Source organism: Archocentrus centrarchus, chromosome 15 (genome assembly GCF_007364275.1).
Source record: "Archocentrus centrarchus isolate MPI-CPG fArcCen1 chromosome 15, fArcCen1, whole genome shotgun sequence".
In the NCBI taxonomy this organism is placed as follows: Eukaryota; Metazoa; Chordata; class Actinopteri; order Cichliformes; family Cichlidae; genus Archocentrus; species Archocentrus centrarchus.
The window spans coordinates 12,034,362-12,062,090 of NC_044360.1; the positions used below are offsets into that span (position 1 = coordinate 12,034,362).

General features: G+C 39.1%; 1 protein-coding gene across 2 annotated transcripts in view; it reads right to left on the reverse strand.

The window, feature by feature from the left end:
* The window catches only part of ccser2a (coiled-coil serine-rich protein 2a), a 46,997-nt gene that overhangs the window by 5,241 nt on the left and 14,027 nt on the right, over nucleotides 1–27,729 (reverse strand). For both annotated transcript variants that reach the window (XM_030747957.1, XM_030747956.1), the window contains 9 exons: nucleotides 26,222–27,702; nucleotides 25,920–26,131; nucleotides 16,169–16,262; nucleotides 12,739–12,847; nucleotides 12,087–12,267; nucleotides 10,223–10,288; nucleotides 9,949–10,071; nucleotides 6,792–6,938; nucleotides 474–558 (listed from right to left, as the gene is read on the reverse strand). In XM_030747957.1, the coding sequence (XP_030603817.1) occupies nucleotides 474–558; nucleotides 6,792–6,938; nucleotides 9,949–10,071; nucleotides 10,223–10,288; nucleotides 12,087–12,267; nucleotides 12,739–12,847; nucleotides 16,169–16,262; nucleotides 25,920–26,131; nucleotides 26,222–27,659 (2,455 nt within the window). In that variant the 5' untranslated portion in view covers nucleotides 27,660–27,702. The remainder of the gene's footprint in view (nucleotides 1–473; nucleotides 559–6,791; nucleotides 6,939–9,948; nucleotides 10,072–10,222; nucleotides 10,289–12,086; nucleotides 12,268–12,738; nucleotides 12,848–16,168; nucleotides 16,263–25,919; nucleotides 26,132–26,221; nucleotides 27,703–27,729) is intronic.

Genomic DNA, 27,729 nt, shown 5'->3' on the forward strand with positions numbered 1-27,729 from the left:
TTTACACCATCCCTGTAGATTGAGGCGAAGGAATATTTTAGGGCATTACAACTGAGACTAGAAATACAGGTATCTGCAGGTTTGAGAAAGACAATACATTCATATTCATTTTCTGAGTGAATACAGCTAAAAAAAAATGAACTGAAGCCATTTAGGGGAAGTAATGGAAGAGGACACCAGGAGAATTAATTGTTAAAGGACAAAAAGTCAAACTGTGTGTAGTAAAACAAGAAAATCTTTTCTTTTTTTTTGCCTGTTTCTTTTCTTGTTCCATATTAATCTATAAGTAGACAAACCACAAACGGCTCTGTAACAGCACAAGGAAAAAAAATAAATAAATCACTCCTACTAACTGGAAACAAGGCTCAGTAGATTAGAAGGCTTTAACTGGAGACAAAGTTAAACTTTACAGACCCTATATGTTGTGTTACAGAAGGCTAGAGAAAAGGCTGCAAAGGATGTTAGTGACTCACTCTGTCTGCGCTGGGGCATGCTGGTACGGGTCAAGCCCTGGTGCTGTGCCTGCCACGGGGACAGCAAAGGGGTGGGCAGCACACCCTACGCAGAGAAAAACACAAAGGACAAAAGGCATGACATGCCAGATCGTGCACACGCACACGAGCAAACACACACACACAGAAGCCTGCTCTCACAGGGAAGAACACTCACAGGCATAAACACATTGTTAATGATTGCGGATAGCCCACTTGACACAGCACACAAAACACACACTCACACAGACAAGCACGCTTATAAGGCACAGAGAGACTGATACATCACGTCAGCGTTAAAGCCATTATAATAAAAGTTTTGATGTAATAAAAACTCAGGCTTAATGTTAGTGGAACGAACAGAATTAATCCCTTAATACCAACATTCGCTCTGATCTTGAGAATTTAAGAAGCCTTTTTGTTTGGTAAATAGAAAAAAAAAATGTATATATGTAGCATTTACACTGAGTGAAATATTCAATACAATGTAAATAAAGGAATCTAATATTTACAGTGAATAAAGTATTAAATCCAAGGCTCAGTGTTTATGGCATTCATGTTTTATGAATCTATGTATAGTTCAAATGAAAGGTCATTGCAACCAGACACGTGGACCATTTAATTAAACATGGACTGGTTTTAAGTTTAGTGTACAGGAATGACAATTTTCATCAGTACTCTTGTGGATATCATTTTTTTTATAATGTTTGGTGATGAGCAGGCCATTGGCTGGTTAGTGAGATGTGAATGGTTAAAACAGCATGGCAGTGAGAAATGTCAGACAGTCGTTCTGCCACTGAAACCCAAGAGGTTATTTTATTATTCATTATCCTATTAAACATCCCCTACCTAGAGATCTCCAATAATCTATGTTGTTTTCCTAGGGCAGCTGTGAAAATCACTCTCTTCTGCCTACTCTAAAACTGCTTACATAAAAACTATTAACCACGTACAGTATCTCAGCCCACTTACACAACAGTCACAATACAATGCCATATGCACATTTTGTCCACAAACCTGAGAAAATACCAGCCCTGTTCTGTACACCACATTTATCTTAAAGTTAAGCAATTCAAAGTTTCCAGCCCTCATTGGGAAAGTCAAAGTGAAGAGGCAGCTGGGCGATTCTGTGAAGTGGGTTAGAGAGTGAAACTGTATCAAATGCTCCTTTCTTCCTCAGTTGTGGAGAGGTCTCTGTCTTCTCTGATATAGGAGAGGGGCACAAAAATTGTCAGAGGGAAGAACAAAGAGAGAGAGCGATATCAAAGACGTGAAGGGAAAGGTTGGAACTTCCCAGCAGGTCCGGCGCAGATTTCAGAGCCCTCCTAGTGTGACTGCTGCAGTAGGGAGCAATGAGTTTCCCTGATCTGTTCTTGTCCATGTCCTCCCTTTAAAGCCAACAAGTTTTTCAGTGGGAGGTCTTAACAGAAGCTTTCTGTCGAAGCTTCATTTGCGGAGAGGAAAACTTTACGATGAGAACAAGAGAGCATGTTGGAGGGCTCTTGAATGATTCTGACAGTATCTGGCAACTTTAATAAAACTCTGCAGCAGCTTAGCCTTTTTTACATTTTCCACAGCTGTAAAGGGTCTCCAATAAAGGGCTGTCAGAGCATCACAAAGGCAGTGAGACAGAAACTGGGAAAATTATACAAGTTATTTTTTTATATATTTCATCCATCAATTTCATCATTTCTCTCCCACCATCATACAGACTGAGTTTGGCAATACTTCCTTCTCAGTCCTTTTTAAAAACCTCAGTGTTATGCTCCTAAACCTCCTTGTTGCTCACTTTGCCCTCTGGTTGTCAGGCTTTTACTGTTGGTACTGGAACTTGTGCAACGGTGTCAGCAACCCACACATTACACCCTTTTGGTAGAGGTCAGTGGAGGAAGCACACAGAAGTTTGAAAGAATAGAAAATAATAGAAGAAATAATCCCCTTAAAAGGTAGCCTGTACTTAAAATCCACTATATGTGTAACAGTACAATACCAAAGGAACTAAAGCATTTTAAGATACCAATATGATTGTGATATATCATTGTTTTTTCTTTTTAACAAGAGTGTTCCAAAAAACATGTGTTGCCTGCTCAAAAGCTTGTCAGAAAGTATATTCATGTATATGAAGTGTTGAGCGTAGCAGTTAATAACTACAAATAGATTTTTTACAGTAAACAAGTGTTTGGTGTAGAACTGTCTATATTTTATACATAAGTTTATTTCATTCAATATTGATAAAGATATTTGACGCAGGAAATGCAGAGATGAGACAGCTGAGAGATGAATGATTGATGGAAAGATTAAACTAGTATAAGAGGAGATACGGTTATGGTTCTTGTGCTCTGCACTTGTACTCTTCAATCCATCCTCCAATGATTGTCCCAGAATCACTAACCAGGGATTTTTGCAAAGGTCTGAAAGTGCTGTATCCAACAATATGAGATATGGAAATCAGTTAGGCTAACTCAGACTTTTTCTCTACAAAGAGAAAATATTTATTCTTTTGGTATGTCAGTTTGAAAATACAATACTAAGAGCTTGGTGCATACATCATATCTGGCATATCTCAGTCAATCAAGCTTGACTGAGCTTGACTGACATTCTTCTGAGAATACAGAGAAATGTGGGGAAGTACAGTAAAAAGCCATTAAAAAAAATATATGTTTTCATATGTGTAACATTGTTATTCTCAAAGGAAATAACCATATCAGTATGGTAGTATGTTCACAAGAGACTGAAATGCACTCTCAGGATTCGTTAATCTCCTTCTTCTGAGCACAGTCCCCAAAGCAGATGGTGAAACTTGGAAAAGTAGAAAAAGAATCTAAAAGTCAAATAAAAGTTGTTCTTTGTGATCCTACAACCTTTCTTCAAATAACAACAGTATTTAGAAGACACCTCTGAGCCACTAAAACAGCCCCGCTCTGCTCGGATCCCGTAATCCATTACGCAGAGCTTTACGGAGTTGGCTACAACTAATACAGCTGCTCTGGCCGCAATGTTTCACTTCACTGACTTTGGCAATTAAATCCTCACCTGTCCAAGATGACTCTGCCATACGAGTGCGTATTAATGAACGTGTGTTTGCAATGTGTGTCTGACGCAAGGGGGCAGATAGAGAGAATCAGGAATGAGAAGTAACACTAGGATCTACGTGAGGAAAACCTTCGGCACCTTAACACTAATCACTAAACCTCTCCCCCGTCCCCTCTGTCTCTCAGTGACAACAAATTGATCTAATTATAGCTGAGGTAAGAAGTCAAAAAGAGTAGTAATATCAAAAGAATGACAGACAAAAAAAATACGAAGGAAAAAAAGAAATCAATGAAGCGCACACAAAGAAAGAAAAAAAGAGCAGAAGAGATAAAAGGAGACATGAAGGGAGAAGAGAAGAAGAGATGAAGAAGAGGATGTTTAAGAGGCAAAGAGGGAGTGGGAGGGTAGCCGTAATTATCCTCTCTGTCTGCCGCTGATGAAACATTGCCTATTGTGTTGTCATTGTTTCACTGCTGCGGCTCATCTGCGTGTTTGTTTATCTGGGTTATTAACAAGGTCGGCTCCCCAGTCCTCAGTCGGCTGAACTCATTGTTCAGTCACATTGAGTGTGCCCCGCACTTGAGTACAACAGATACATGTGGCACAACCCACTCACACACACGCAAACAAATGCAGACAAACAGGGTCTCTCTCACAGACACACAACAAAAGCACAAACAGCTAAATGCGAGGCTGTGTAGTTTTCTATTGTGCTACATCTGGAATTACTCAAATCACACTGCTCATGTTTTATTTGCTGCAAAAGGAAGAGGCAGACAAAACATTTCTCCTGCTGAGATTGTTCCGGGAAGCTATTCGCAAAGATTATTTTTCTACAGGCGATGTTTAAGTAGCTCCTAATGTCACGCTACACGTGCGTCATGCGGCAAAAACCGTGTCCAATATTTTTCTGCATTTTATTTACTGACAGCACCATACTCATTCCATATTGTAAGCCTTTTTTTTTTTTTCTTCTTCTTGGGCAAGTTTTTGGAATCAAAATTGGATTGCAAGCAGATCTAAATAAGAAGCTGCAGGAGGCTGTGAAAAGAATATGTTGCCAGAGCCTTCCTACAGGCTGTGAAGAAGGCAGGGAATAGGTGAAGAGATGGGTTAAAGCAGTCTGAAGAGCAGCAGCACAAGTTTTGGTTCTGGAGAAAATGCAAGCGGAATAACAGTTTGAAGAGGCTGCATGAATAATAGACTACATACTAACAAGTAAATACTCTCATGTTCATAGGTCAAAGGCCATGTGCTTACTCCATTGTGATACTCTTAATCTGAGTTCAAAGCGCAGTTAGAATTTTCAGAAGCCCATGTCTAAGCATGGACATCCAAACCTCCCAGAATCAGAGTGCACATTTTGCCCCCTTGGCTACAGATAAGGCAACTATATAGCAACATTAAAGCTTTAAAAGATTATAGCTACTGGCCTTTGACATCAAAATTAATCTTGACTGAACCGTTCAGCGTAGCTTTCAAAAATACTATTGCAGGCCAAGAGCTACTTCAGTGCTTTGATTTCAGCATCCCTTTAAATGTCAAGGGAGAAGAAAATCAACAAAAAAGGGGATTTTGAGAGCTAGAGAGGAAAAAAACAATAACAATGACACCAGGTTTGTGTGTCTGTGTGTGTGTGTTTCTGGGTGTATATGAGTTAGAGGAAGAGCATTGAACAGTGAGATAAAGATAGCCAGACTTGATGAATTTGTCAGTTGGGGGGGGGGGGGGATCAAGGGTTAGAAAGAGAATAGCTAGTCAAAAACAACAACAACAAAAAAACACACACACACACACACACACACACACACACACACACACACACACACACACACACACACACACACACATAGAAAACTGTGGGAAAAAATATGTGGGAAAAGCAGAGTACTGTAAGAGGAAAACTCTTAATGAACCCAAGCTTCCTGAAGATGCTAAAGCTGTCAGTGTGCTACCGAGAGCCAACTAAAAGTAAGAAAGGCAAAGAATGAAAAATCCATTTCTCCTTGGTATTTGTTTACTCTATGTTCTCTTTTATTTGTACTTTTCAAAACCAAAACAAAACAAAACAAAAAAAAAAACCTCACTGCTAACCTTTAAGAGCGTTTTAAGCTCTGAAAAATAACATGCCACTATCTCAACAAGGCTGCAAAACAAGACTGTGGGAAAATGGTCTCTGCTCTGACGATGGCACAGTAATGTAGATTAAAGCGGGAAGAAGTGGAAGATGGTGGCAAACAGAGATTAACCCATGAAACAAGCAAAAAGAACAGAGATGAAATCACAAGATAAATCTGTTTGGAGTTTTTTTCTCTTTCTTTCTTTCTTTTGTTAGAGCATTATTACGTACCAGGTACTACAGGTCACAGAAAGACGCTCCCACCAAGGAGACTGTTCCCATCAAGCTCTGCTAGCCCTTCTTTGATGGTTACCATAGCAACTGTTAAACCATAAGCTCGTTTGGCAAGCAGGGACCTTCTGTAGTTAGTGAGCTTGTTTTGTCCTTTTTTCTTCATTTGTAGTCTGTGTATGCCACATTAAACACATTTGGCCAGTCTTAATAATCATGAGTTTGGCCATACCTTGTATGTGTTACAATTAAGTAGATATCAATCTTAAAATTATTTTGTTTTGTATTATAGTGTGTGCGTGTGTGTGTGTGTGTGTGTGTGTGTGTGTGTGCTGAGAGCAGGTCAATTAGGGGAGTGTTTACTAGGCACCCTGCCTGTGGCACTCCCACCATTGAACCAATACTTGGCTGCCACACATCATGTTGTTGTGGCTATGATAAACACACTGAACAGATATCTATCCATCTGCCACCTGTCTATCTGTCTGCCTCTATGTCTACTTCCTTCCTCCAATAAATCTCCTTTTCCATCACTCCAACATTAAGACCAACCTCACAACTCCCTGTTCAGTGACATCTAGCTATTAAGAGTGGAAGACAGTGTGACAAGCTTGCTGACAACCCAATAAGTTGTGCTCCACAGAGAGCATAGTATAGTGATTTAGCCCTCCAGCTAGTGACTGGAAAAGCACTCTCTTGCTTTTTAGATTATTTGAAGCTACATATTTGAACCACCTTACACAAGCACCTACATTCTTCTACATTATTGTTTGCATTAGAAAAAGCCAAAGATTCAAATTATGCTTTAGCAAAGAGAGGCCAGCAACACTCTGCATATACACACTCATCAGTGTATGAGTGAGTGTGATGGCCACAACTGCAAAAACCTTCTCATGAATTGAATGTTTCAGACTCACAGCGTGGCTTGGTGGTCTCCAGTATGTCTGGGTGGCCTTGTCATAGCGATGCTGCATACGTTTGTCCATCTGTCTGTCACTCTGCCTTAGCGAAGACGGAGCCCTCTGGTGGTGGCACTGACACTTGTCCTGCTGTCCTGCTGCAGACTGAGGGGAAGAGGAAGGAAGGAAGGAAAGAAGGAAGGAAGGAAGGAAGAATTTTAACTTGGGCCACTTCTTTTTTAAGCCTCTCCTATCACACTCTTTAAAAGCTTGCCACTTTGTACAGAGTCAAATCAAAGTACTCAAAGAGAAAACTGAAAAGGCCTAAAGGTACTGAAAGCAACTCTCCTTTTACAACACCCACTGTGCAATTAGATTCAGCTCGCTTCAACTTTTAAATAATAACTGGGCTGGAACTTTAAAAAAAAAAAAAAAACACCTCACTAGAAAGGTAATTGAAGCTTGAAGAAAAAGGACGTCTGAGACTTTTTGTTGGGATGAATCATGCATATTTGGCATCACCAGTCAAAAACATAACTGATGTGTTGCCATATATAACAAAAAGCTAAACTTGTCAGATGTAATCAGCTGAATAAACAGAAAAAAATCATGTGAAAGGGTTCATTTTAACAGAATGAAAAAAAAAGAAAATTTCCTATCTAAAGCAATAAAATACCATCATCTTTTTGAGACAAGTTGAATGTGCGTGAAAACTGGGAGCCAGAAAATTATCACACTGCTCTGATTAAAATTGATGCACATTAGAGAAAATCAAGTCCAGGTTGTAAATGGCTACAATTACCTTTACATGGTAATTTAAATATCCTGCAGTAAATTAAACTCGCTGGCATTTACTTTAAGTGCACGTTCACCTAATACTACCTCATTTTTCATTAGTCAAAACCTTTCCTGACAAACCACTTTCACTAACCTTCTTTTTAATTCAAATGATTAACTCAATCAATTATTGAATCAGAAGGTCAAAGCAACTAATGATGTGCACTACATTCATTTTTTGTTTAAAAAAAAAACCTTGAGCTTATTATCAAATTTTTTCATATGTGACAAAATAGCAAAGAAACTTGTATTTGGCTGCAAAAAGAATGAAAGGATCTGACATAAATTGCAGGAGTTTGCCAGCCTTGGCCAAAACTTCAGTGGAGTGAACATGAGCACTCTACCTCAGCTACAGCAGAAGAAGCCTTCAAAGCTACATCCTGTCTACACTGAGAAATCAGGTTTTTATCTTTGATAGTTCCACTTTCCTCTCTCCCATTATTTTATTTTCACTTCCATTTTCTCGTCTTAGGCCTAAACATACACAAACACACACATAGACATACATTGTATACTCCAACAGACTCTCCCTGCCACACACAGCTCCTTTATTGTTGTCTCATTACTCCACTGCATTCAATTCAGTCAATTGTTCAGCACTTTGGCACTTCTGTTTCTCAGCACTTCCTCATGGTTTACCTGAATCTTAACCAACTTTAATGTTGCCCCTTACCCAGGTTCAAGGACATAAAGCAGGTCCAGTAGCCTTTGACTGTCTAATTCTAGTTCCAATATGAACCAGATGATGGTCAGTCTTTACACAGACTGAACCAAATGGTTACATTTTCCCTGAACAAAACTTACAAAACTTATGTGTTTGTTGGTTTTTGGCTACATCATTCAGTCTTGTACTGTATTCCTCTAACTTTGGTTGCCAACAAAATGCTTCAGTACAGTCAGAGGAGTAAATACTGCTGCATCCGTTTTTATTTTCTTTCTGCTTTCGTCCAACACTTTCGCTCCTTCAGCTTCTACACTCATTAAAGTCAGCCAAAGATCTGAAAACATGCCCCAGCTTTTTCTTACTGCCTCTGCTTGTTGAGGCTAAGGGTGCAACAATATCGTGCTGACTGAAGAACCTGTGGGTGGGTGCTTATTCTAATTGGAAGGATGCTATGCAGTGGCAAGGCAGGAGGACAGGCCTTGCTTTGACATTTTGGTATTTCTTGATATGGCAGGGATTTGAATAATGTCAGCTAGGCATACTGTTGTTTGGCTAACAAGGGAGCATGGTCAAGACACTAATGAATGTTAGAGTTGAGATGAAGCCAGCTAAAGGCAAAGAGAATGGAAGTTGCTGGCAGGCTTAGCAACACACTGGCATGCATGTAGGAGTCCAGCAACATACCCAACAGAACTCCCACCGATGATTGCAGTATATCCTCTCTGATCACTAGAATGATGAAAAGTGGGTCTATCAGATCTATCACTAACCTTTTACACTGCATATTTTTTTATCAATCCATCTGTCATTTTAAACCTTTCGTTTTAAGATTTGATAAAGAGGGAACAGGGTAAACAAAAGATAATGGTAGGCAGCAGCAATGCCCAGACATGCCTATCTCAGATCTGTAGAGAGAACTGGTGTCACTGAGGTGATCTCCCAAAAGAAACACCACATGCTTCAAGCCCATGAAAGCTACATGAAAGCAACAAGCAAGCCTGAGCCTTGAAGCTGTTTCAGCTCTGATTTTAAATTGTAGAGGAACACCTAAATCTTGTAATACTAACAGAAAATGAGCCTGCATTGATGAGCAGTTCATGAGCAGTCATAACTTACTTTTCTTATTTTATTCATGTTTTTACTATTTTTCAGTCTAATTCATAGATACTTTGTGTCAAAATGTCAACTATGTTTGCATCTTGATAAAAGTGGATCTATTTTTCCTAAATGTGTGCTTCTTGGTCAGTCATTCATACTAGCAAATAAATATTCTCACCAAGTGTCATGGAGTTCAAACCTTGAACTCCCTGACACCCAATAATATTGCCTGATAATATTCTACATGCAACTTTCTCCTTTTTTCCTGTTTTCCTGATTTAAGCCAAAAGCTGAAAGACAGACAATATTGTCTGTTGCCTTACAAGCCTGTGTGGTAATGTGTACAATTATTAAAATGCATAATAATGTTTTTTTAATGCCTTTAAAAAAAACAAAAAAAACAAACCAGACTTCAACAACAGAAATGCCTCACACGCTGTGCTTGAATAACGTAACTGTCTAGTGTAATTTCTGTCTCAGAGGCAGGACGACTAAATGGTTACACTTTAAGTATATTTCTCCATATGGCATACAGACCCTTTTTCAGTTGTATGAGCCATGTTTACAACAACTCACAATTTGTTCCTGTTGATGTTGTTGTTGTAGCTCCTGACACTGCAATGTGAGCTGAGCAATGGTCTTGTCTCGACTCCTCAGCTCCTCTCTGAGCACCTGCACTTCCTTTATCAACACCTCCAACTGAAAACACACACACACACACACACGCAGAGTATACCTCATTTAGGAAGTAAAACAATACATGACAGATCAAAAGATGAATAGATAGATATGTATTATATATTGCATATTCAGTCAATCATCATCGTAAGCCCATGCCAAAATTTCTTACCTGTGGTGTAGAGGTACTGTCTTCAGTTTCTTCAGGAACATCTGCTGGAGACTCTGTATCCTCAAGCTGGGGACAAACAAAACACATACATTCACAAGATGGGGGCACACACACACACACACACACACACACACACACACACACAGACAGAACACAGTGAGTTGAATCAATGGGAATTGCCTACGGCATGCCTCAGGAGCAATATTTCACTATGGCGGAATAATTTTACTCTTTAGCACATATACTCCACTGACCCTGAACTGTCAGCCACAAGTGTGGCATACCAGAGGCACAGTTTGTTTTTGAACTAAAGGCATTTATTTTATATCCAAAAAAATGTCTTTGCTTCAGTGGTTACTTAAATGATTGCAGCACTTTGTGTGTGTTCAAATTTTGTATAAACTCCTATTACATTTCATTATCATCCCAATTATTTAATCAGTGATAGTCACAGGTTGTTAGAGACTGTAAGTACTTAAGTAGGTGGTGAGTAACAAAAGGTATTTAATGTTTAATGAACATTTTGTCAGCCAGCTCTGTTATAATTGTCATTTAAACAGTACATTCCACTACAGCCTCATTAATGTTATATAGAATTATACAATTATAATCTGCAGGTGTAAACAGAATTGTGCTGGATTTCAGCCTTTGATTTTGGATTTAGCACAGCTGGAGGCTCATTCTACAGCTGCTTTGAGTTCAAGATCATATGAAAAAAACCCTGCACAATTAAGAACAAAGTTACTAAAAAAATATCTTCCCTCTTGAGGCTATATAGCCCAAGTGTTTGACTAATTGCAGTGAGCACACCGAATAGATCTGAAGGAGACATTTGAATTAAACGTAAACATTACTTTTTATGCTGCAGAGGCTAAATTGAGTCGAGGCATTCAAGATAATTTTGTTTTACGGAGTGTGCAGTGTGAAGTGCTGGTGCCTCTGTGCATTTCTGCGATTGCCTAAAATTGGCTGTGTTTCACTGGAGTGCCAATTTTGTCTGTTCATCTTACATGTAAGTGCACATTTCCTCATTCAATGCCTTTCATTTCTCTTTTCTTCTTCCCAGCCACCCTATCAGTTTCTTTCCTCTAAGTAGATTTCTCTGACTGACAGAGGTGGATCTATTAAGTGATCGACTTCACAGAAGCATACACATACATACATTTTATTATATATATATATATATATATATATATATATATATATATATATATATATATATATATATATATATATATATATACACACACACACACAAGGAACCACAAATGCACTGTTGCACATGAGCCTTTTGCATCTAACAATTGAATTCAATTTTACAGAACTGAACTGCAACAGTTCACAACAGGCAAGACCCTGCAAGAACGAAAAAATAAGACTGGCCAAGTACATTAAAACTAGCAAGGTATTTTCTTTGTCTTTTATGATCTTGCTTCAGTGTAACAGCCACTTTAATGACAGGGTTTATTAGGTCAGTGTAATTAGACATTGAAAAACTAAAAATACTCAAAGTGGAAACCTATTAACAAAATTAGCTCATTTCCTGTTTTATCAATATATACTTTTATGTCACTTGAGCTGAGCACAGTGATGCAGTGTTTTCCCAAAATAATTAAGATTACTGAAACTAAACCTACAGCAAACTAATACAAAGCTATAATTTATAGACAAAACAGCAGCTGAAAACCCCCAAATCCTGACATTAAAAAGTGTTTAAAGTGAGTGTGCATATTAATAAGACCCAAAATACAAGCCTGAGAGTACTGACAGGATCTTCATATAACTGGACAAAGAATACTGGGCAAATATGCAAATAAGCATTTTTTTTTTTTTTAAATCACATCTGTGTAAATGCGGGTCAAACCTGTAGTAACATTTTGAGCCTGAGCAGCTGGTTCTTGAGGAAGCTGCAGTCCTGAGTCATGTGCTCGAGCGTGAGTTCATCTAACATCGGCATGTAGCCATGCTCCGCACGTTCAGATGGGACGAGTCGAGTTGAGTTCTTTGAAGCTCGGAGACCATCATAGTGCGGGAAGACGTGAACCCTGGGGAAAAAATAAAACACAAAGCCAGACAGAGAAACCGTGTCAGAGTTATTATGTTTAATTCTTTTATTGGCTTTTACAGATTTAGGCTCATGTTAAGGTTAGTTTATTTGTACTTAGTGGCTTCATATTGTAGTGGCTTACACATCTGCCTAACATGTGAAAGATCCCCAGTTTAAGACCAGGTGGAGACCCAAATCCTTTGGAGGTTGGGTCAGGGTCCAACATAAAAATCTGCCAAATCAAATATGCTAAGCCATCCAATGTGGCGACCCCTTGTGGATAACAGAAAGAATCTTCTCATAAGTAAGCGAGTCATCTGTCCTCACATATATAATTTTTTTATATGCTAATTTCATATAAAAAAGTGAAATGAAAATTTAAAACTGTCCAGTGTACAGGGATGCTGAGTGAACCATTGGTTCAGTAATCAGTTTAGTAACATTTCTTACCCTTTCAAGCCCGACCAACCTGCTATCATTGTGAAAGTGATCTGGTCCACTCCAGCGATGGTGTTTACGCCGCTGCCCCTGCCGATTGGTCCGCTCTGGGCGCTCAATACGGGACATCCTATCAATCTCTGTGTAGATAAAGTAGAGCAAAGTGAGATGAAGTAAAAGCGCATGCCTGAAACAAAGAGGATGTAGGTGATAGTTGGGCGGGGGGGGGCTAAAATTCATAAATGTGTTAGTGATATATCCTAGATTACAAAAATCACTTCAGGTGATGCTGTCATGTTTGCAGGTGGATATGAGGCATAAAAATGCAAAGATACACAATTTATACTTAAACCGCTTGCCTCGAAGTTGAGAAAAGTATAACTGAGTCGCCAGCAAATTATTTCGCCCACTCTCACCTGAATTCGCTGAATATCACTGACTTTCTATGCCCTCTGGTCACTAGATCACTACTAGTCACTTCCTGTGTTAATGGGGGTTAATTCTAAATTTTAGCCTCACCTGAACCTACCTTTACACTATCCTTAAAGCAAGTGTTTACAGTAAAATCTGATCATTAAGTTGCATGGGTTTGCTTTCTGTACCCAAAATAAAGTACCAACAATGTAATACAAATATACACAAACACAATCACACAATGCATGACTAAGAATGCCCCGTGGTAATGAATACAACTGTGCCTATTTCAAAAACTCCAAGATGTCTGCATGAAAGTGATGAGATTATCATCTCATTCTTTCAACTGTTTCCACTATCAAATGCAAACAAACTGCTCTCTCTCTCTCTCTCTCTCTCTTACACACACACACACACACACACACACAGACACACACACACACACACAGACACACACACACACAGACACACACACACACACACAGACACAGACACAGACACACACACACACACACACAGACACACACACACACAGACACAGACACAGACACACACACACAGTGACAGGCCATTTCATTTTCAAGGAGGTAAAAGGCCACAGTATTTGGCATTACTCAGTAGCATATAACTGTGAAATGAACCATGACTGCAACAAAATTGACAACTAACAGAGCGCAACCCCCAGGAAATCAAAAGGACCCTTGACTTTTTATATACCACATACTCTTTGGACTGAAGGATGAGAGAGAGAGAGAATGGAGAGAAACAGATAAAGAAAAAAGAGAGATAAACAAATATTGGCAGACTGAAAGATCCAATCTGAGGAATTCAGCAGTAACAGTTAAAATACTTTACCCAAAGTGTCACCTCATAGCACAGAAGCAGACAGTCTGTCTCATTCTGAACTGCTACATTCCAGGAAACTTAACTGCGCACAGTGACTTTTTCAGCTCTGAAAGTGTCTTCCAAGTAAAACAATCTGAATATATTCCAACTGGGAAAAAAAAATCCGTAAATGTAGAGAAATTCAGATGAAGAGTAGAGCAAAAAAACTCCTTATCCAGTCAGCTGGTGAACTGTTAAAAGGCCAGAGAGAAAGTCAACCCAGCTCCCCTCCTGCCTGGCCCTGTCTTTGTTGACAGCCTTGTTTTTCTGGGAACTCCCTAGGAACTGGAGCTGGGGAGAGAGGACTGTGGTGGTGGTGGTGGTGGTGGTAAGAGAGCAGCTGAGGTGACTGGTTCGTGTCCAAGCTAGAAAGTCACCAGCTGAGACAGGCAAGAGAGGAAAACTGGGGCCCCTCTTTTGTCAAGTGACCTGACAGCTGTATGAAAAGATTTTGTGAAGCCCCTTCTGTCCTCCTCGTTTCTTTTTATTTTTTTTTAAGTCCTCTTCTCCCCTTTTCCTCTTCCTGTTCTGAGGCGGGGTGTCTTTAGGAGTAACGCCCATCTGTATCCCACATCTCTGGGCCTGCCCTGTGGGCTGGGTCAAACCGGACACTTCAGCCTGTCTTGCTTTCACTCTGCCTCACATGACATTAGCTCTACCCATGACATACAGAGCTATAAATATGGCTGCTACTCGAAAAGGATTCGGAAGGGATGACATTCCAATTCACATTCCTCTGGAGTGTCTCTGTCTCCCTCTCTCAAAAACAAGGAGATCACTGTTTACAGACAATATACACTTGGATGCAAATTTCCTGGATAAACCAAGCTAAAACTAAGCCACACAATACAACCAGCATGCAATAAATTCTAACGTCATGAAATTTCTTACACTCAGTTTCTGTTTGGTTTTTTACAGAGATGGTGATTCAACTTGACGGATATTTTTGGTGTAGCAGTTTAATAAGAGAGGATGTCCAAAATGGTCATACAATTTCAACAAAACCTGAACCTCATAAAGGCAGAACTTAAACATTAGACTGAATAAATGTTGTATCTAATAAACTTGCAACTGCATGTACATGTGCACTAGTGTGCTCATAACCTTGTATGTGCACATGAAAGCATGCACACAACATCTACATTGTATTTTATGATGCTGAAGAGAGCTTTTTTTGCACATATAAGCTTGTCACAGGCATTCTGCATTAAACCCATTAGCTTTGAATTATATTTGGATAAAGCTGGCTTTAAGACTGACAGGGGAAAATTCACTTGTTAGAATTCAATAGATTTACTGAAAAGAGAGGTCAATCCTCAGCCCTTCTCGCCCTCTCTCTCCCTGGGACAAACACTATCTGAAGAATCCGTGATAATACTGTCAACACTATTATCATGTGGCAACGTGACCTGATTACCTTTAACACCTACAAAGAAGCTATTTTACTCAATCTTAATGAGTCTGCTACTTGATTAAATTTGCAAAGTGAAAATGGTTAGAGAAAACACCCAAGACCCTAACAGAATCAAGGCAGAGGTGGGTGGTGTACTGTATGAATAAAAATTCATTAAACTAATCATGTAGCACCATACTGATGTTGTCAAGGGAAAGATATGTACAGGCAGGTCCCGTTAAGCCTGTATATCTACTGTGGTTGTGTCCGTACCATATGCAATGCAGGTACGTGTGCATCTGTTCATGCATTTTAAACACAGCCAAACATCTGCCTGAAAACGTCTAAAAGTAGCTTTTCTTCAAAGCCAGTTGTATGTCAGGCATAGAGCTGAAATGAATAACTCTTCATCAACCAAACATTTAAAGAGTACATCGCATTACAGACAACAAGGTATCCATTAAAAGAGTTAATGAATGTTGCTAAGGCAAAGCTTCACCCTAGGCAAAGCAGGATTCAATTTATTCAAGCCATTATATGCCACAAATTGATACTGCTGGAAATAGAAAGTTTTAGCCTTGGCAATGGTTTAATTTACAGTTACGATCAGAACAGCTTTGCTAGAAGTAGCTGCTTATAAAAAAGAAACAGCTCCAGCCCATAAAGTTGCAGCAATTTCCATTGACACAAATTACAAATTTGAATAAGATAACTGCACTTAAGAACTGTGGGTCTATGTGTGCGTCTGCAAGTATACATGTTTGCTGACCATGCGAGCCATCCTCTGGGAGGTCCACATCTAGCATGAGGTCATCATCATCCAATTCTCCAGTTCCCAGAGGGTCCAGGTTGTTCACGATATCCTGAGAAACGCAAACATAACCACAAAAAAAGGTAACAAACACATTAAATATCATCATAGTTATATTATGAGTGCATTAGAGTTATTATATCAATTTATATCAATTTGTGTCTGGGCAAAGTGCTTTTTTTTGTGGCAAAACCAGCTATAGGGAGAGAAATATCAGGGCTGAGATGCAGTTTTTTGCCTGTGGTTAATACGGCCTTGCAAGCATATTTTTTTTTATGTTGCATCAATTTGAATTGGATGTAGCCTTTGTTATCTCATATTATTATCTATTATCATTAATTAATTCATTCATTTATTAACACTAACAGTTTATGCAGCACTATCAATTACCTTGTCTTTGATACCATTTCAGATGATTGTCTTACTCCAATGCCACAACAGGAAGATGATCTTATTCCATACATCAAGACAAAGAAACCAGAACAGGCTTTGAGAAAAATATTGCCCATTTATGAATGATAATTCAAAATCCTTTGAAAACCCAACAAAAACACTTCACATAACAGCCTCAAAATATGCAGCTATTCTGATTGCTGTGCAGCTGTCTACCAAATAATTCAAAGCATACCCAAAAGCAAAGGAAAGAATCAATAGTTCAAAGCTTTATTTTTCTAAAGCAATTTTGTGCCTTACTAAACTAAATTGACGGGGCTTTGACTAGAAGACAGAAGCATAAAATTACTCATTATTGAATATCTCATGAGTAGCATGATAACTGGCTTGTACACAGTGTTTCAGACTTAATGAAGAAGAAATGAACGAAGGAAATAGAATAAACAAAACATACTTCTGCAGTCTTCCAAAAAGTACCAACCGAAACGTGGGCGGAATCTTTGTTGTTTGAAGACTCTGTATACAAATCAACCTGTCACTTTTGTTTCATCGTTTCTCACTTCCTTTATTCTTTATTCTGATTCCTGTCTTCCTTTTCTCCTCCAGCCTGTTGCGCTCTTTTGTCTAACCTTATAACTCCCATCCACTGAATACAGACTTTAACACTAAAAGGTACAATTATACCTTTCGTGATAAAACAATACATAATTTTTAAATAATATATTTTTATAACATTTATTTTATTATGTGGTTTCGCTGAGACTGTTTTGGAGGACCTGCCAGCTCTACATACACACAGTTCGGTCATTGATTAGTAATATATCAGCATCATAACTGTAATGACAATGAGGTATATGTAGATCCTTCTTTGGGTCACGACATTTTAACAGCTCTAACTGTCTGAAAATTCCTCTGTGTGTGTGTGTGTGTGTGTGTGTGTGTGTGTGTGTGTGTGTGTGTGTGTGTGTGTGTGTGTGTGTGTGTGTGTGTGTGTGTGTACCATCTATAAACCAGCCACACAGCAGAAATAGCAAACTAGCAGCAGCTGAGTTTGTTCAGCTGGTGCACTGATGTGCACTATGAGGCATTTGACAAAACTCACATCTCTATACAAAAAAAAAAAAAAAAAAAAAAAAAAAAAAAAAAATCACACAAGAAGGGAAAGTTCTGTCTGTGCTTCAGTGCATTCAGTATAAACACATGAACATAATATTTGTGCAATATTGTTCATAATTAGTCTAAAACAAAAGGAAATACATGCAGTGTCATGTGCCTGAAAAGAACTTTTCACCATTTTGGGAATTCGTCTTCCAGACAGAACAATAAAAAGTGATGCACAACACCTGACTGCAACACACTGCAGAATGACCTGTCAGGACACAAGCATCATGTTAATTATGGATGATGGATACCGTACAGACAAATTATTGATCTGTATTTGCTAAAGGACACTTTGTCATGTCAAGATGAGGAGACTGAACCACCAAACTGCTCCCCCACCTGAGCTACAGTCCCTCGCTTTTATTGACTATCCTCAAATTACAGTTTGCACTTCCAGGGGAAATTTCAATTCACACTGGCAGGACCCAACAGCTTAGAGCGCTGAAAAATTCAGGATAATCTCTCAGTAGGCAGGTGGGTGTGCACACCCATGTCAGCAGTAGATTGGATTAAGGTATATGTACACTGTAGTCCTCAAATGACACTAAAGTAGTCATTTATGATGGCAATCCATCTCTGGCACGGATTTGGCCCCAGGTTAATTACTTAAAACACAACAGACAAACAGGAGTATTTCCTATTTTCTCTGGATTAAGGATATTTTGCTGAATACAGTGTCCACCCCTGTGCTCTAGTCAACTACTGTATCATATTGATATTTTCACTAAGTTGAGTATGAGTTAATGAAATTGATTCAATCATGGTGACTTTTAAAGAGAATTTTCTTTAATAATGAACTTGAACACTTGCATGATTTGTGAAGCTGCACATTAAAGTGGAAAAATCAATCGCTGCTTTGAACCACTACTCTAATGCATCCAGAATGCAGCTTTGAAGCCAATGCAGTGCTTTTCACAAAGGGAATAACAATTTGACTTGTGGCACATGAATCTGACACATGACGTGCACATTTTTAAACAGTGTTTTTTTTTCTCCGGCAAAACAAACTCTGTAGCACAAGCGGCTTTCAGAACAATCAAAGCTCAGGGAAGTTCTTCCAGCTTAATCTGTTTCATGGTGCTCTGCTTGTATGACATCAGCTGGATCTTCGAACAAACTCACCTAGCTCAAACATTGATTAAAACCGTCAGAATCACTGGGAAAGTTTGGGTGCTGAACTTCTTTCTCTCAGTTTGACAGTCAACCTTAAAATAACCAAGAGTGCCAGCACAATAGTCTTGCAAAACTTAATAAAAGTTCATGATAGAAAGCTTAATTCTACCCATTGCTTTAATGAAGTGTATCTTTTGGGGGTATTTCTGGTAGACACTAGCTTTTCATGGTCTGAATGTAAATTAGCCTCGTGACACACAGTGAGCCAAAAACACAAACGAAAGCTCTGGACTAAGCTCATTTTTGTTTTAAACAACTCAACTCAGACTTCAGGGTAAGACAAAAGTTTCAAAGCAATATTTGCCAGGATGAAGTTTTTAGACTAACATTTGTCTTTTTTTTTTTCTTTCAGCCCACATAAAGTGGGCCGCAGTGCTCAATCCAATGAGGAAATCTTACATTGCTTACTTTGTCAGAGTAGCCAAAATAGATCTTTACTTTTGTACTTTACAAAATAATGTCTGAAGAAAAAAGACTGTGTAATAGCAGTTTAAGTGTTAATGCAGTATTGTTACTTAAAAATGGACTGGCACTGAATGGGCACCTATTCAAAACTTGTGTGTGAGTGTGAGAGAGAGAAATGGAGGGGGAGCAGTCATTGTATGCCATTGGAGTCCATTCACCCAAGGTACAAACACCTTATCTGAATACATGCCTCTACTGTAAGTCTTGTTGGCTTTAACAGTCATCAGATTTTAATTATTATTTGTAAATTATTGGTCCAACTTTGGTTTGAATCAACATCCTGTCTGTAAACAGCATCCCGAGGTCCAGCACAGAAGGTATGCCACACATTTAATTACCTAAACTCTAAATAAACAAATAACTAAATAAAAGCTGGTATTAAAAAGGTCTCTACTACTGGTAATGACTTGTAGAAAATGTGTCAGATTTAGCTTTCTACTGTATTAATTTAGCATGAAAATAACTAAACAAATGAGTGGTGAACACAATTTGTTCTCTCGCTCTCCTTTTAAATGTTACAGAAATTTACAGAAAACAAAGCTGAATATTTGAAGATGGTTTGAGTCTCCCAGGAAATGAAATTTATTATAAACCCTAAACTACAGGACAGTTTTTTACTGATAGCAAGCATGTTTTATCTTCCTACATATAAAATGTTACTGTCTTCATGTAATTATTTTTTTTCTGTTGCATTATATTAACCACAGACAAACATTCAGCAACAGAAACAGAGGCATTGTGAAGGAGACATACCAAGTGAAAAAGTTAATGAGTGATGGCAGCTGCAGAACAGAGTAAAATAGAGTTGGAGAAAACTTGAATCAGCATTATGTCTTTCCAAGATTTATCTTCCCCCCCCTATTTCATTCAGTCCACAATGTATTGTTGACAAAATAACAGTGCTGTGCATAGTGTATATACTGTAGCTCCATATACAGTCACAGATACTCGCATAAAACAACCTTGTCACAAGTAAATGTAAATTCACTGTGGGATAAACAAAACAGACTGCATCAACACAACAGTTCTTTGGTTTTTGTGAAAATAAGGAGACTACTGTATGTATGATTCTCATCTTTCTGTGCCATCTTATACTGCACTGTTTTAAATAATTATCACACATATGTACTTTAAATGGGTATTTTGCTTTAAAAATATGCAATCAAAATCATTCAGTGAGTCACATATCACACAGTTTACACCCACAGTTTGGACCATGTGAATACTGACTAAAAGCATCACCCTCCCCAAAGTAAAACATATTCCTCCTGCAACAAGAAAGAAAAAAAGATTAAGAGTCTTAACCCTGTTAGCTACACCGTAAGGCTGTACACTTAGGCAAATGCAAATATCACCATGACTGCAAGCTCACAATGCTGATGTTAAGCAGAGTTTTATTTATAATATGTTCACCTTTTATAGCACTTGCTTATTATATCGTTACAATAAAAAAATTAAAAAAACATATTGAGGCTAAACCAATTTACCTGACATTGTTTTTCCATATCTTCATTTACTCATTTCATTCACTAGAAATTACCAGAATTGAATTATCTGCAATTCCAATAAGCTAGATCAAACTATATTGGTACAGTCTTCACAGATGCACTGCTTGGACTGTAAGCATTACAGCCAATCAGAGCACGGTTACCTAAATTTATAGCCCATAAATTGATCACACTTAATCAACCCAATTTTGTCAGTGAAATTGGTTTTGCAATTATCTAGGGAATCTGCTAAGTTATTGGCTTTGTCCTTCCAAGCAGGGGCCCAGTAAGCAGCCAGTTGAATTTTTACAACTAGTTTATGAAAGGCATTATAGTAATGATGTACGGTTTAAAAAAAAATTGGTCACAACTGTGCCTATAAAAGGTGATCATGATTGAAAATTATAGATCACAGAATGTAATTTTGACTCATAAGGAAAAATTTGTGTTTGTCTGTCTGTATACATCTGTGTCTGTGAAACAGTGGCTAAACAAAGGACTGAATGGACCAAAAGAGACGCTCCCAAAAACCACTGTTTACCTTAAAGTGTTGTGGCTGTCGGTCTAAAATCAAGACAAAAAAAAGCAGGTGAGCTATAAGCCTCATTAAAACAACAGCATAGTTGGTGCACTGGCACCATGTTCCATAAATGGCTGAGCAGTCTGCAGACAAAAGGCTTAAGCACCTCACTCATTTAAACACTAATGAATTGACCTGTCTCAACCTGGCTCCACAAAAGCCTAAAATTAGAGGCAAAATAAACAAATCAGGGATAAGAGGCGACAGTAATTCTGCAGCTTTGAGGAAGCCAAGGGAAAAACCAAAGGATTACCGAACAACCGTGAGCTTGGTTAGGAAATAGACAAAAAAAGAGGGAGGAAATGAAGGGGAAAAAGTAGCTATATATATATATATATATATATATATATATATATATATATATATATATATAAATAAACAGCTACCCTGGAAAAGAAAGGATTAAAACATGCACAATTATAAGCAAAAAAAAAAGATAACACTGAAGCATATTTCATTCAAGGCTTCATACTGTGTAGAGGGATGCTGAGCTATAATTTCAAGGGAGGGAAATATTTTCTTTAAATGAGAGAAATTTCAATGCTTATGATTCAGGAAATCAACAGAACTATTTTAACTTAGCCATTTAAAATGTGACCACAAAGTTCAGGTAAATATGAATCAAATCCAACCAGCTCAAAAAAGCTCTGATGATAATGTCAGACAACACAATCTAATAACCCCGTAATGCATAATGAAAAGGTTAATGTGGACTGATATGACTCTACAGTAATTTACAAGGGCAAACAGCACAACAAAACCTAAAGCTAAACTATGAATTGCACCTGTTAAAATATATTGTAATATAAATGAGCTTTACAGGAGGTAAAACATTTTTCAGCGATTATTGTCCACCATAATATAAATAGAACACATCTATCAGCGTGTGAATTTCCTGTTTCAGCCTCAGTTTTGTTTTCACCCAGTGCATTTATGATTGCTTGTGAGCTACCTAAAAAAAAACTTCAAATATTCAAACAGTTTGAATATAAAATGTTCCCAGGTCTACTGGTGCTGCTGCATTCTATGATACATTGAGCTGAGGGCTGGAATACATCAGCAGTAACTGTGAAAAGTGGCCCTCCATTTCACAATGCCAATTTTGTAAAGCTGGTACAGTACAGAGCTGCATGGTGCATCATGGGAATGTTATTATGAGCTCAGGTAGCCCACTCCTTGATTTTGCACAGAGGCATATGAATGCAGATAGGGCCACATATAGCCAGAAAAATACTGGCACACACAAACCACCAGCATTTACAAGCGCACCCACATTGTGAGATCTTAAGGATGCACAGTGCCTCCAAGTGGACTGAGGATGGGACTGCAGAGCAGTCCAGTGCCGTAATACCAGCAGGAAAACAAAACTATCATGTTCCAGAGGCATAAAATGCTACTGTGTAGGCACCAGTTGGACACTAGCTTTTACCTTTTGTTCTGCACTATGAGAAAAAAAAATTTTAATACACCACTGAGACTGGGTATAACTACTCCACCTTTCTTTTTCTTCAAGCACTAAATTCAAAAAGAGTTTGCTGAGAAACTGTGAATCAAACTCCTGCAGCATTTAACTCAAGTGCCCCTTAAAATAAACTGTAATACACACTGCTTGATATTGCAAGAGGTATTATAGAAAACACTGATTAAGCAGGACACTACTCTACCATTCATTTTGGAGCTATCCACTGCTTTATGACAGAATTGCTTTTCTGCTTTTCTTCTCTTTATTACAAGAAGCTATTTACCCAGTGAACAAGGAGAGAATGATTAGTGACAGACACAAACAGATGGAAAGGAAATGGTAGAAAAGGGAGTGGGTTAGAGAGAGCTGACTGCATCCAATTACAGTAAATTTGGCTCATTTCCTCTAATCAAATAGCTCAGTTAAATATCTCAAAGGCAGATTCCCCATAGAGTTCATATTCACACACCAGCAATCACCCACTAAGTTTCGCTCCCTCTCTCTCGATTTCTTTTTGGTCCTACTACATTAAGTAATTCCTCTACAGACTTCTGGGTTGTTGAGCTTAATGTAATACCGAAAGTCAGATATTGTGACGCTAATGCAGTATCAATGTCCAGTCATGTCCAGATTATCGAGCAGTGCAGTGACAAAATTGAATCAAAGTGAATTTTTATTTTTCATCTCTCCAATCCAACAAAATTCCTGCTTTTTGCACCATTTTTATTCACAAAAAAATCTGATATCATGTAATTCATGTAACACTATTAGTAATACTAATAGTAGACATATTACACTCACTTTGTTAGGTACACCTTGTTAGTACTAGGCAAGCATAAATTCTACAAGGTGCTGGAAACAGTCCTTAGAGATTTTGGTCCATATTGACATGATAGCATCACACAGTTGCTGCAGATTAGTTTGCTGCACATCCATGCTACATGCCAATCTCCCATTCCACCACATCTCACATCTCTGTTAGACTGAGATCTGGTGACTTCTGGGAACCAGTTTGAGATGATTTGAGCTTTGTGACATGGCCTGTTATCCTGCTCAAAGCAGGATAACAGTATGTGGGGACATGGTGTTTAAACAATCCTCACTTGGTACTAAGGAGCCCAAAGTGCACCAAGAAAATATGGAAAATGGACTGGCTCTTATATAGTGCTTTTCTACTCTACCTGAGCACACAAAAAGCTTTCTACAGCATATTTCATTTACCCATTCACACATACATTCATACAAGCACTTTCTACATCCAAGTGCTTTCTATATAACATTTACATACACAATAACGCTCTGATGAATTAATCGCGAGTAACTTGGGGTTCGGTATCCTCCTTAAGGATACTTTGGCATGCAGACAGGAGCAGTCAGGGATCAAACCACCAACCTTCCAATTACTAGATGACCTGCTCTACCTCCTGAGCCACAGCCACTCCATAAATATGTGCTACACCATTATAACACCACCAGCAGCCTGAACAGTTGATACCATGCAGGTTGGATCCATGTGTTCAAGTTGTTTACGCGAAATTCTGACCGTACTGTCTGAATGTTACAGCAGAAATTGAGACTTATCAGACGAAGTTTTTACGATCTTCTTTTGTTCAATTTTTTCTTTTCCTAGCTGACAGGAGTGGCACCAAGTGTAGTTTTCTGTTACTGCAGGCCATCTGCTTCAAGGTTCAATGTCTTGTGGATTCAGAGATGCTCTTCTGCATATCTTGGATGTGGTAATGTGAATTACTGTTGCATTCCTATCGGCTCAAAGCAGTTTGGCCATTCTCCTTTTACCGCTGACAAGGCATTTTTGCCCAGAGAGCTGCAGCTCACTTGATATTTTCTCTTTTTTTGGATCATTCTCTGTAAACTCCTAGAGAGGGTTCTCTGTAAAAATCCCAGTAGATCAGTAGTTTCTGAAATACTCAGACCAGCCTGCCTAGCACCAATAACCACTGTTTTTCTCTATTACTGCAAGAGAAACACGAGGGACTTTCAGCGCCTTGAAGGTTGTGTCACATAATGAAAGTAATAAACATACAAAGCGTATTATAAAATTTCTAATCCAGTTCATTTTAAGCTCTTTATGCATTCCTGAGATCAGGTGCTTGGGTACCAGAATATAGAGAATCAAAGCAAGGCCAGTGATTCTATTACTACATGGCTGGTGGGCAGGTTAGTTTTCCTTTTAGACAGAGAGAGGCTTTGGCATGAAACAGGCAAAGAGAGCTGGCTGTAAACTAGAATTTTTTAATTTTCTTTTACAGACTTTGTTCTGCCTATTTAATCTCCAAATATAAAAACGAAGAGCTATTTGAAAGTGAAATGACTACCAAACTTAGCTAAGTTAGCTCCCCATTTTTTGGTAAAGAAATTCAAACGTCTTTTGAGCTTAGAAAGACGCTTGAACTCTTGTCTGCAAAGGCCATAGAAATGATAACAGATCATTTGTTTAATGTGTACCAGGTCATGTTTAAAGCCTCCGAGCCTTTACATTTCCTTCAACTATCTCCTTCTTGGAAAAAATCCAGTTCTCAGTCACACAAGCCTATTCTTTGCCAACTTTCAATCAGCTAAAGCAGCAGCTCTAAGTGTTCTCCAAGGTTTTTATTCCAAGTAACCACATAATCGCTAAAGGGTTTTGGCTGCGCTCCACTCCTTTCATTTCTAAAAAATGCTACTGTGCTATCTGCCAGTTGACTTGAAGGCAAGGAGGAGAAAGCTGGCAGAAGTAACAAGAAAAACGCTTACCTCTTTATCAGTTTAACACAGATAATTGATTAATTAGACTTCAGAAATATGGATATCAAACTATTACTTAATTTACTGTTAATTAGATAGTTAAAATAATTTCAAAAGTCCTGAAAATACCAGTGAAAGTTTAACAAAGATCATGTTTTTGTTTTGTTTTTTGGGTTTTTTTTTTTTATACTGTACCCTACATTTTTAAGTAAAAAGTAGTTAAAGATGAAACCTGGGACTCACCATGCTGTTCAGCTCTGAGTCATCGTAGCTGTCTAACCGGGGTGCCCCAGGCACTCCAAGGGGCTCAAGCCCCTCTTCATCCCACATGTAGGTTCCACCAGAGCTGTTGGAGGGTGACAACTCCACAGATGAAATCTGAGGGGCATCAGTCTGCTCTGGTGACAACACAAGCAATCCCTGGGAGTCCTGCATAGGGCTTTCTTCTATATGACCTGCAACAAGATAGACATAATGCTGAATAACTGCCACAAAGGATAACACCTGAATCTATTTGAATTTGCTTTCCACTGAGTGAATTTTACCAGTCAGATCCACAGACTCCCAGTCACTGGTCTCATTGACAAGGCTGTGTAGGTGGGTGTCGCTACCAGTTTTTCTGTTGTCAGGCAGGTCCCCATCACTGAAAATATCTCCCACACTGTCAAAGTCATCTAGAAACTCCTCACTGGTGTCACCTCTCTCTAGAGATGAAGCAGAAGATAAGGACATGTCCTCCAGGGTCTCACCTGCTGTTTGGCCAGCTTGGCTCTGCCCAAGTGCACTACTTCCTCCGCTTTTTCCTTCTGCATCTCCAGAACTTCTATCACTGTCACTGTGAGAATCTACTTTTTCAGCCTTACAGGTTGACTCTATATCTAGTAGGTCTCCAAAATCAGAGGCAGGTGAAGCACTGATATCCTCCTTGACAGTACCTGGAAGAAGAGGTTTTTGCTGCTTGACCTGCCCAGTTCGAGGCATCTTGTAGCACAAAGACCCCCCAGTGCTGGCCATTGGCTTGGTCAACATACTACTGGGGAGCAGAGGCTTCCTTAAAGCACGGGGAGTAGTAGGTGCTGGGGTGATTAAGGGGTATGGCAGAAAGGACGCAGCTGGAGAAGTTTTGTTGGACTGAAGACCTCCAACCCCACCTAAACCACCTGAACCTCCAAGGCTGCCATGCAGTCCTAAACCCATTCTTCCATTGTTCAGTTGAGGGGGTTTGATAAAACTATTCCGAGGAGGCCGCAGCTGAGTGTTGGCCAGAGGTTTGGCTAGCTCCACAGCCCGATTAAAGGAGAAAGACCGTGTCATAGGCTCACTGGTGGGCGAAGGAATCTGCTTGAAGTGAGTGAAGCTATTTGAACGAACCATGTTGTCCAGCGCCAAGATCTTCAGGCTCTCACTGGACTGAGACAGGCTGTCTTGAGAGCTGCTTCTGGTAGAGCTGGAGCCTAACCTTGGCCGCACAAGGCGAGACTCCGACCCTGTTTGAGTAGGAATGCTTGAGCTATTACTACCTATTTTAGAACTTCCATTCAGAGGACTCTGGCCTAATTTGGTCCCTACTTTGGGAGTGATCTTTGAAGATTGCTTGTGAATAACCTTGGGGCTTGAGACAGCCACCATCAACGAGCCTGATCTGTGCATCTTAGGTGTCGCTGGAGCGCCATTCTTTAACTCCTTGGTCAGTGAGGGAAGCAGTGTCTGAGCCTTGTCTTCACTTCCATCCTCAGGGGTGTTGGGAGTGGATGGACTAGAGGGGGCTATCCCCTCATCTCTCTTCCATTTCAGGGAAAAAGGAGAGGCTTGGATTACACCATTTGGGCGTGTTCCTGGTGAAGCAGCCTTTCCATCTTGAGTAGGGGTAGCTGGTTGTGCAGAACCATTGGAAAGGGCACTGGGGCCACTAGTTGAGGAGCGTCCACCAAATTTGGGCAGTCTGGATACCATGGCAGACCTGACGGGTGCTTTTTCTTCCATTAGATGCCAACAAAGGCATGGAGGAGCATGGAATTATGCACAGCTGAAGAAAAAATAGACATAAAAAAAA